Source organism: Poecile atricapillus, chromosome Z (assembly GCF_030490865.1).
Source record: "Poecile atricapillus isolate bPoeAtr1 chromosome Z, bPoeAtr1.hap1, whole genome shotgun sequence".
Classification (NCBI taxonomy): Eukaryota; Metazoa; Chordata; class Aves; order Passeriformes; family Paridae; genus Poecile; species Poecile atricapillus.
Window position 1 is genome coordinate 66,339,980 of NC_081289.1, and position 11,176 is coordinate 66,351,155.

Genomic DNA, 11,176 nt, shown 5'->3' on the forward strand with positions numbered 1-11,176 from the left:
ACACAAAATCCAACTGTGGGCCCTGAGATTTTAGCCTGTAATTTGCTTTTCTGCTGCTGAAGGGCAGCAGCACACTGTCCAGCAGGCTGCCACTTGCTAACAGAGTTCCTGAGGGGCTGCTGTGGGGCTGATGGCTCTGCTCCAGTGCCTGTAACCACAGCCTGAGGGGCATCACCCAGCCAGCCAGCCCACTGATGGGACCACATAAAAGCTGGAGAGCAGGGCTGCCCTTGAGAAAGCATTTCACAGTGGAAATGGGCTGCAGAAAACCTCATGGGGTTCAGCACAGGAGGGCCTGGGAGAGGAAGGCTAAGAGGATAGCTTCATGATGTCCACCACGGTCTGCAGCAGGGGAAACCAGGCTCAAGAGTCTCCTTGGGGGTGCAGAGTGACAGGACAGGAGGCAGCAGACTCAGGATGGGACACTGGGAATTCCTTTTGCCCTGCAAGGGTGCTTAAAAGTTGGAACAGACCCAGAGATACCCAAAACTAAGGGAACAAGGTTCCAAAAAATCTAATCCATGCTGGGGCTGGGGTGGGATTGGTGGCTGTTTTGGTGAAGAACACCCTCAGCCTACACAAAGGTGTGATCCCTGGCTGAACCAACCACTGCAAAATGCCTGAGATGAGCAAATAACCCAGAGCAATCCTGTGCTCTGAGCAGACAGGGAACTGTAAGTCTGCACAAAATAGGGACACCCAGGTATGACTTACTCCCTGCTCTGCTCCAGGTGCAGAATCCTCTGCACTGCTGGCTTCCAAGCATGTCCTTCACAACAAAAATACTCCTCCTCACATGGATTGTTTTGCAAAGGCTTGTTGCCACCTACATTTTCCACTCCTGTGACCTTTCTCTCTCTCTCCATGACCTCGAAATGGTCAGCAAGAGCAGCTCAGCTGCTTCATAGGAATGACATATTTTCATTCTTCACATCACTTATTAATGTTTTAAATCAAACTTGCGCAGTGACCTACCTATTAAGTCGATGCAGGACATCTGTGCTCAGTCCTACTCCCTCATGACAATGCTCAGGACAGTCTTCTGTTTGCTTGGAGCCCGTTCTCCTCTGAGTGGAGCAGGGTCAGTGCCCCTCAGTGCCTTCAGGGCCAGCTGGGAGGTGCCTGCACTGCTCCCGGCCACAGAGAATGGTGCAGCAGGAAACAAACAACCTCAAAGGTTGTATGCCCACACAAAGAAAGAAATGCACACAGATTAACAGCTCAACAAGGAAATATTAAAGGTTCAAAACCCAAAAAGCTGGGTTAGTACACTAACTCTTGACATAAAATGCTTCTTCTTCTTTCTCATATTTATGGTCCCGCACCACAAGTACTGCACTGTCGAGATCCTTTTCTTCCAAACAAAACTCTTTCCTGATGGACACTGATTCTCTATAGATCTTTGAAATTTATTTGATTAAGTGCCTCAGGAGCTATGTGCCATGCCTCAAGCACCTCTCTAATGCTCCTGACAAAGCAAGTAGGGATCAGCAGAAATAATCTCTCAGGTCAAGCTTCATCAAAGCCCAAATCTGCCAAAACCCACCTGTGCTCCATTAGGCAGTTCATGCAGGGTGGGAACAGGGGAAGGAATTTCCTATTACAAAACAAGAGAAAATGGTCATTTTAGATGGGATTTTGGGCAGGAATTGTTCTCTGGCAGGGTGGGCAGGCCCTGGATCCCTGGCAGTGCCCAAGGCCAGGCTGGACATTGGGGCTGGCAGCTCCTGGGACACTGGGAGCTGGCCCTGCCGTGGCTGGGGTGGCACTGGGGGAGCTCTCAGGTCCCTCCTAACCCAAACAAATTCCGTGAAGTCCTTAGCTACAACAACTTAAACTGATCTCACATCTGACACTTCACACCTGAAATCCTTGTCTGCCCCAGCAAAAACTGACAACAGGCTCTGCAGGTTTATGACTCTGTCACTCCTGCAGGACCAATGCACACCTGAGCACACCTGACATAAACATCAAAACCAATAGGAGCAGATAACATGAGGAATAAGTTACAGATAGTATTTATATGCAGAATTATTTTACTAATAAGATTTGCTGCAATGCAATTGAAGACCTGCATGCTCATCTTTCTCCTGCAGTGCCTCTTACAGTTTGCCTTCAGCCTAAGGTTTAATAAAAAGATTAAAGACTTAAACAGTCACTTAAACTGCAAAAAGGCCTGGGGGAAACACCAAAATGCACACAGAAGTCCTACCAAGCCAGATCTTCCAAGAGGGCATGGAGTCACCTACTGCCCAGCCCACTGCTGATGACTGATACCACATTTTTAATTCACCCTAAATTATTATAGGAACATATTGGGCTCCTAATGAGAAAATATCAGTCATATTACAGTAATTAGTCTATCAGTAAACAAGGGTAATGAAAGTATTTTTAGTTTTTTCATATCCACACACTTGTTCAGGGAATTCAGGTGAACCCAGCAGAGCGGAAAAAGAAGTTGATAAATTATGCCAGTTAATTTTTAGCTCGTTTTATGTGTATTCTGGTTTGAAAATGCTGTAAGTTTTCAGTGTACACCCTTAAGAAATATCTGTCTCAGCTCTCATTATTGACATCTCTACTTTTTTTTTTTTCCCCTGTAGATATGAGGAATTTACATTTTTCTTGACGGAGAGACATGTAAGAAATTAGTAATACTGAAAATATTAGAGCACTCTCCTTTGCTGATCCCTCTGCCCAAGGAATCTGTACCTGTGCTGCTGCCTGCAGTTTCAGCCAGTTCTTTTGCCTTTGCTCTGTGAAATGCAGCAGTTTTTCGAAGTACAGCCAATACTGCAGAAAAGACCATTTTATCCAAACACAGGAGGATAACCCATTCTTCCTTTGCTCTTTCAACCATAGAAACTACAACTTTGTGATCTGAAGACACAAGCTTAAGTGAAGTGCTGTGCAAATCAAGTTTAAATTCATTCATTTCCTCCCTATGGGTTTCTGAAAAAATAAAAAAGTACATTCCCCAGTGAGAAAACACTGTTTTCTGTTTAACAGGCAGCCACCAAAAACCAAAACAGGTAAAATTCTTGTGCTGTCCTGACAGTGCATGTGTAACACTCCTACTTGAGCCACGTTTCTCAGACTGTCACTTTGATGAAAGAAAAACAGACAGCAGCTTTGCGGTGTAAAACAGCCAAATAAAATAACTGACCACAGCCCTTAACCTTCAAAGGTTCATTCAGGCACTTAGACGTTTAATAAATACAAAGCAATCAATATCTGAGTTGATCCAGCAACAAAAGTTGATGGAGCAACTTATTTAAGCTCTTGTTAAATATCCTGAAGGAATCACAGCTGGAAGATGTGGAAATGACATCCAGTGCTGGTCAGCTGAACAGGCTCACTGAAGGGGTTGCTGCCCTGGTTGCAGACATCAGAATCCAAAAATATTTAAGATTCAATATAGCATAGATAATCATTTAACACTGACAAGAAAGCAGAGCAGTAAATGCTAAGCAACCTGCTCATCTTATGGAGAATAAATCAAAGTGAACCACCTGCACAGGAGCCTCGTAGTTTAGCAGATGTAACATCATTTAAGAGGGAACAAGGCCTGTTTTTTCTTTCTCTCCCCAGGCTTGCATTCAAACTAAAATAACCAGGAAAATGTCACCTTGACACTTTGCCAAGTAGTATTAACTACCCAAAAAATACAGGCAAAAAAGAGTGAACAAAGATAACATCAGCTGTGTGTGTGCACAACCAAAGCTTCTGATACCCCTTCAGCAGACAAAACCTCCCTTTGGGGGTATGAGGATTTTGAACATATGAACACAATGCTGTGTTCATACAATTTGCTGTTTCTAAGGGGAAAAAAAATTAAATTTTTTTAAAAAAGCAAAAATGGATGCAATTATTTGCACTGCTGCTCATGACTCACCTGGTGCCCAGGTACAGGGGAGCTCCCAGCCCAGTAATGTCAACTTGCAACAAATCCCAAACCAGTGCAAATTTAAATCGGTGTGGCCTCTGCCAAATAAGTGATATTTGAGGTAAATGCTGTCTGATTTATCAGGAAAAGTGTCCTACACCCTTTTCCACTGCCGGCAAAGCTGGATGTTAAGGATGGCTGATCCTGCCTAGACACACATACACGTAGAACTCCGGCTGGAAAAGATAGGACGGCACATTTAGGGCTTCACCAAAGCAGAAAGCAGAGCAAGCTGCAGCAGCAACCCCACGCTGTGGCTGAGCTGTAATTAAATACACCAGCAAAGGGAGTGTTTTTATTTTTAAAAAGATATACTGGTCCCTTCTGTTTTTCTTTCCTGGTTTTTAAGCAGCGTTGATCAGTTATTTTTATTTGCAGTCAGCGCTAATTCCCGTTCAAGCCCTGCTGGTCCTGCCTGGCGCAGTTCAACACACGCTTTGTGCAGACCTCCCTCTAGCGGGCTCAAAACCCCGGGAAATCGGCAAAATCCGCCAATTCCTCCAGGGAGACGCAAGTGCTAGGGATAACTCCTAGAGGAAGGACAATATTCTCTATATATTTTACACAGCGCGTGTATAATGCATATATACCTTTACAACATCAACCAGGGACCGTCACAGGGGTCTGGGGAAACGCGGAAAGCACAAGATGCCTGACGTGGGGGGGCGGGGGAAGCATTATTTGGCTCATAAACATTTATTTAGGCTGCTGAGTGGCCTCTTGCGGGAACACAGCCCCGGGGACTGTCCCGGTCACCGCCGAGGCTCAGGTCAGCCCTCAGGTGAGACCTCACCTGCAGAGTTGCTGCTGCTGAGGGCCGGGACCGCAGAGCCTGTGCTGGGCTGGGCAGAAGGAGCAGCCCTGGAGGAGCCCTGGGAGCCCAAAGGGCTGTGCTGGGCTGAGCCCCAGCGTGGGCAGCAGGGCAGGGGGGATTGTGCCCCTCTGCCCCTCAGCTGAGACCCCACCTGCAGAGCTGCCCCAGCCCGGGCCCGGCACAGGGAGCAGCTGGAGCTGCTGCAGCCAGCCCAGAGGAGGCTCCAGGATGAGCAGAGGGACGGAGCAGCTCTGCTGCCAGGAAAGGCTGCCACAGCTGCCATTGCTCAGCCCGGACAGGAGAAGCTTTGGCCTCAGCTCCCTGTGGCCTCGCAGGGCCCGAAGGAGCTGCAGGAAAGGTGGAGAGAGACAATTGCCAAGGGCTGCAGGAATTGCCAGGAGCCAGGGAATGGCTGCCAGTGGCAGAGGGCAGGGCTGGATGGGATCTTGGGCAGGAATTGTTCCCTGGCAGGGTGGGCAGGCCCTGGCACAGGGTGCCCAGAGCAGCTGGGGCTGCCCCTGGATCCCTGGCAGTGCCCAAGGCCAGGCTGGACATTGGGGCTGGGAGCTCCTGGGACACTGGGAGCTGGCCCTGCCGTGCCTGGGGTGGGACTGTCCCCACAGCCCCCTCAGGCACCTCCTCCCCCGGCATCCCCATCCCGTCCTTCCCCACGGCCTCCCGCTCCTCCTCTTCCCCCTCCTCTTCCCCCTCCTCTTCCCCCTCCTCTTCCCTTCCGTCATCACCGTGCGCGGTCGGGCCGTGCCGGGGCCGGATCCTTTGCCGGGGCAGTGTCTGTAGCTGTGTCTGTAGCTGTGTCGGTGCCGGTACCGGTGCCGGGCCATGACCCGCTGGGCCCGGCGGAGCGCCCCGCCCGGGGCCCGGGCACTGTCCGCCACACCCTGGGAGCAGCTGGCGCTGGGCCGGGAGCCGGAGCCGCCGCCGGCAGCCAAGAGGAGGAGGAAGAAGAAGGAGTACGAGAACCAGGATGTGAACGGGTTCGCAGAGCACCGCGGCGAGCAGCGGGCTGGGGAGGAGGAGGAGGAGGAGGAGGCGCGGAGGAAGGACAGGCGGCGGGAGAGCAGGAGGCTGAGGAGGCAGGAGAGGAAGAGGAACGCCATGGTGAGTCCTGCCCTGCAGCCCCGCAGGGAAAAAGGAGGGAACCCTCACGTTTGGGGGGCATGAACAGTGGGCGCAATTACACCTTTTGTAATAAAATGTCACGGGTTAAGGCTCGAGGGATGCTGGTGGCAGCTTGTGACTGCGAAAGTGTGTCCAGAGCAATCTGTTCAGAGCAATACACAAGCTGTAATTCCTGGTGAGGCTCACACAGAGCACAGTCTTCACCTATTGGGGCCCTCTGGGGAACAGGCAGTAGGTTCAGCCAGTCCTACAGGTTACAGTGGAGTCTTCCCAAACTTCTCCCCGTTCCTAATTCACTTTTATACGGTTTTGTCTCCATTTACGTGGAGATTGGGTGATTTCAGTCACACGTCTTTGTTAGGGGTGGCTGTACCATGGTGACTCAGGGCAGTACCTGAGGTAGCCCTGGGGTGGGATGTGGTCATTCCAGAGGGAGGGATTTCACCCCAGCTGCTGATCCAGAACGTCCTCCTTTATCCCTGTTGACTTTCAGCTGCTGTGTGGCTGATCAGCTGCAAGGTACCACCAGCTCCCTTCCTCTGCAGGGATTTTGGGCAAGCTGTGGGGTCTCTGCCCTGCTCCACCCTCCTGGTAGTCCTGCCTGGATTGTGCAGAGGGGGTCCCATCCACTGTATTTTCCCCTGAAATTTCTGCTTTTAACCCCCAGTCACGTTCCCACAACATTGCTGAAAGAGAGCCCCATGTGGGAGGCTCTCCCTGTGGTGCTGCTGCTGTGGGGCTGAGCAAGAGCTCAGCCTTCCCCTGCCACAGGCACAGCGTGCTTCAGATGGAAGATGTGAAGTTTGGAACAAAAGATGACTTTCAGCTCCAGCCTTTAGCGGGGCACTCCTGGCTTAGCACTGTTCCCCCTGCCCCTCTGAGGAGTCCCCAGCCTCTCTTAGTTCCTGGGTGAAACTAAGATAATTTCTGTGTGTGATTCATCAAACTGTGTGTTGCTGGTTAAAGGAGAGAAGTGTCCATAATAATGTGGTTAGATGGCAGAGCACAAAGTCTCATCCTGGCTGCTTTTTCCTGGGGACAAAATTGTGTTTACTCTTTAGGCCCAGTGAGGCTGCGATTTCCAGGTTTGCCAGGATTGCCACTCACAGAATCACTGGATTTTCCTCTTCCAAGGTGTGTTTCCACTGCAGAGAACCTGGCCATGGCGTGGCTGACTGTCCTGCAGTGCTGGAGAGCCAAGACATGGGGACGGGGATCTGCTACCGCTGTGGATCCACGGAGCACGACATCAGCAAATGCAGAGCCAAGGTGGATCCAGCTGCTGGTGGGTCTCAGGAATTTGTGCTCTTGTGAAGTGCTTGGGTCTGAATTGTCTGACTGCTGACCCTGAAGCTTTGTCTGTTAGAAATTTAACTTTTGCAGTATGGTAATGAGGAACCTAACAGTAATTTGTAGTGTGAAGTGATTAAAATATTGTCATTGCTGTGTTGGATCTGTGACTTCACAAAGATTTTGATGTGGACCATAAACCCTGTGGGATTTTGCAGGGCCATTTCCTTATGCAAAATGTTTCATCTGTGGTGAGATGGGGCATCTGTCAAGGTCCTGTCCGGATAATCCCAAGGGGTTGTATGCTGAAGGTGAGTGTACTGATTCACTATATTTAGTAAAATTAAATTTCTGTGTCCTTCTTACCTGATACAGAAAAAAGTAACACTGCAGGTGAATGAGAATGTGGCTAAAAGGAATTCCCGTGTATCTTTCAGTAAAAGCAGAGTAATTCTGGGGAATTCACTGTCAAATAATTACCTGGGGATTTCTATTTTATAGAAAAATTTTTGTAGGTTTATATTAAATGTCAGGATGAGGTGCAAAGTGTGAGAATTCACACGTGCCTCAGTATCAGGAAATGCACAAAGGAACACAGTCCTGTGTGAATGTAGGCAGTGTGTATTTAGGTGCACCCACGGAGGTGGTAAGAACGTTCTCACACAGTAGCTTAAGATTCTGGGAGGTTGTACTAAAGGGAGAGTATCTCCAGTCTGAGTAACTTTAGTGAGAAGTGGGGTCTCACATTGAAGGTTTCACTGCTCTGTTGGCTCCAACAACCAGCATTCTGTCTCCTGGTGTTTCCCAGCACAAAGTGGGGTCTTGGCAAACTCCGGAAGGTGATCCTGCAGCCCAGTTAAAGTGTAACAAATATCGCCTTGCTGCCAAGTGTTTGTATTGTGGAATTTTGTATTGTATAGAATTTCACATCGCAGTACCTGCAGTTGGATTACCTCCCTCAGGAGCCCCTGTCAATTTTTAAAGTTCCTTTGAGTATGGATTTCAGCAGAATTCAGCCTGTTTCTCAAAGAGAGAGTTTCCAGCAGATCAGAAATACCCAGTGGCTGGAATCTGTGGTGTGTGATGCTGTACTGAACAGTGTGACTCCAAACAGCTCTGTTCCTCACAGACATGGGAAGGGTGTTTTCCTGGGTGTTTTGTAGTGGTTTTTTCCCCTCAGATGAGTAACAACTTTGTGTGTGAACAGGTGGGGGCTGCAGACTTTGTGGTTCTGTGGAGCACTTCAAGAAGGACTGCCCGGAGAAGCAGAATGCAGGTGAGCTGCAGTGGGAGTGGGGTGGGTGTGGGCCCTGCTCTGCATGGCTGTGGGCAGGGAAAAGGCTTTGGGAAGAGAACCTGGAAGCAGCAGAAGTGACCTTTTGTTGGGACACTCAGACAGGGTGTGGAGGAGGCAATGAGGTGCAATGCAAAACTAAGATAACTGTATTTTTTTAAAAAAGAAAGTTAATCTTGTGTGTATCTGAAGGCCATATGAAATAATCCATGTTTTTTTGGCCTGTCTTTGTGCTGCTGTTCACAGTTTGGCAGCTGTACAGCAGAGGTGGCTGCTGCTTTTTGCAGATTTCAGTGTGAAGTGCTGGAGCTGAACCCAATGCCAGCTGCAGGGTGGTGCTGTGTGCAGGCAGGTGTGTCAGGCACCCAGGACAGGGACAAAGATCTGATTCACAGCTATTGAACTGCTTTGTTACGTGTTCTTCAGCTTTCCATCTGGGTGGAAAAATTAAATTAGGTTCCCCAAACCCCCACTGTGCTACAGGAGGCAAAGTATCAGACAAGGGTTTGAGGAATGATCCTCTTACAGGAGTGGTGACACACCTCTGTATTTTTCTACTTTGTTTCTATGATACTTAGTTAACATGCCAGTAAATAATTAGCCACTTTAAAGTGAAATTTATGTAAGAAGTATTTATGGCATTTTCTATATCTGATCCTGTGACATTTTTAAGGTCTGGGACCATATATAGGATTCTAAGTGTGTGCTGCTTTGCCAGTTTAGAATGGGCCAGGCTTGGTATGACACAAGTTTATGACACCAAAATTTCCCCAAACTCATCTGCAAGTAGCAAGGCTGTGCCCACTTGGGTGACTGATGTTTTAGAAGCCTGGAACTAGATTTTTTCCACCTTTTTCTGGTAAGTTTAACATCCATGATGAGGACTGTAAGTGCTGTTTGTTTTCCAAAGGGACTTCTTTCAAAACTAGCACTGCTGTTTATAAGCAGTGTAGTTAATTGGAACTGTGACACCATTGGCAAGAATTGTGATGTTCTTTGAGCTCAGGTGTGCACTGTGCAGAGTATGCTCAGGTACAGGAGGCCAGGTGAGAGCTGGCAAAGGAGCTGCCAGCTTCCTCAGGCAGGTTGGGCCAGCTGTGGTGTCCAGAGGCAGATGTGGGTACTGTGGCATTCCCTGTGTGCAGCGCTGGGTTCTCTGCCCTGCTGGGTTCTCTGCCCTGCTGGGTTCTGCCCTGCTGGGTTCTGTGCCCTGCTGGGGCAGCCCCCAGGCTGTGCAGGTGGCAGAGCTGGCCCTGGCACTGCTGTGTTGTGTCCCTGCAGAGCAGGTGACAGTCGGGCGCTGGACCCCCGGCCTGAGCGCAGACCACGAGGACGTCGCGGCCGCGCCGGCGCCGCAGAGAGCGCAGCCCAAGCGACCCAAAGTTGTCACTTTCTGAAGGACTCCTGGCTCTCCATCAGCTCTCCTTCACTGCTGCACTCCAGAGTGGTGACGACAGCAGATCCAGAAAACCAAGCAGGCTGCAGAGGACTTGCTGGGTGTTTTCCTCCCCTCATTTTCCCCCTTTGCCTCCCAAACTTGCCTGTCTCACTGTGAAGCTGGGAACAACAGGAACACAGCAAGTGGCTATTTTATTAAAGCATTTGTGGGCGTGTTTTAAAGGTTCTTGATGGATTCTGGTTTGGATTTGCCTTTTCCTTTTAGGAATAATGAACTCACTCTTCTGTATGTTCCAGCTTGAGCAGCCTTGTGCTGAAGTTACAGATCAGCCCTGTGGGCTGCTGAGTTCGGGGAGCATTTCCTGATGGCAGTACGTGTTACTGTCAGCCATTAATTGGTCAGGCACACGGGGTCATTTGAGTCTGTTCACTAACAGAATCAAGCCCTTCCTCTGAAACCTGTGGTGGAACACACCCCTAAAGAATTGGAGAGCAAGTGACAAGCTTTCTTAGGTTATTTACTTCTTTTTCAAAGAAAATGCTCAAAAATCTGCAGTGTTTCCATGCCTTGGTGAGCTGGGACTAAACTTTTTTTTGTAGTGCACCTGCCTGCTTCATGGCAGATTTACTGATTTTAAATAGAGACTGCAGCCTTATAAAAACTGATGGATATTAAAAGGAAACATAAGGAAACCAACTCCAAACATGGTTCCTGCAGCGTTACTGAGAAGTGCATCCTGAGCTCCCCTCACACGCTTTTCTTGCAGCAAAAAACAAATATGGGGAATGAAATTGTGTGGAGATATTTTATATTTGTACAGGTAATTGTTTTTAATAAAATGCTGCTAAAGAATTTCAGTGGTTAGAGCTTATTTTGGTTTCTTGGTGCTGCTGTGGAGAGGGCATATGTTCAGTTTGTACTAATCTGAGCGCATTTTTAAATGGGGAAGAGGAGTGGATGTGAATGAAACCAAGGATTAATTACGGAGTTTTAATTAACTATTGGATAAAAACTCAAAGCTATCAGTTTACTGTGGACATTGTGGCAACAGACATTTATCCCAGCTTAAGAAGCGCCTCCCTTTCTATTCTAAGAATTAAGTATATTGTTTAAAAAGCATCTTTTTAGATAATTTCCCGGCTCCTTGGCTTTGTAATGTGTTCTTGCAGCCTTGGGGCTCGTCCTGTCCCCGTGGCAGCAGTGCTGCCCAGGGAGGGCTGGGCAGGCAGTGGGGTGTGCTGTGGCTGCAGGAAGCCGGAACGCACCTGTGCAGGTGCTGCCTGCAAGGGTGTA

General features: G+C 48.8%; 1 protein-coding gene across 2 annotated transcripts; it reads left to right on the top strand.

The window, feature by feature from the left end:
- Window positions 1-5,503: 5,503 nt before the first annotated feature.
- ZCCHC9 (zinc finger CCHC-type containing 9) lies at window positions 5,504-10,058 on the top strand. 2 transcript variants are annotated; one of them, XM_058827124.1, is made up of 5 exons: window positions 5,504-5,879; window positions 7,035-7,185; window positions 7,409-7,501; window positions 8,398-8,466; window positions 9,771-10,058. In XM_058827124.1, the coding sequence occupies exons 1-5, from the start codon at window positions 5,601-5,603 to the stop codon at window positions 10,037-10,039; spliced, it is 861 nt and encodes a 286-aa protein (XP_058683107.1). In that variant the 5' UTR covers window positions 5,504-5,600; the 3' UTR covers window positions 10,040-10,058. The 2 variants fall into 2 exon arrangements, with proteins under 2 accessions (XP_058683107.1, XP_058683108.1); XM_058827125.1 differs by having other exon boundaries at window positions 9,766-10,014.
- Window positions 10,059-11,176: the final 1,118 nt, after the last annotated feature.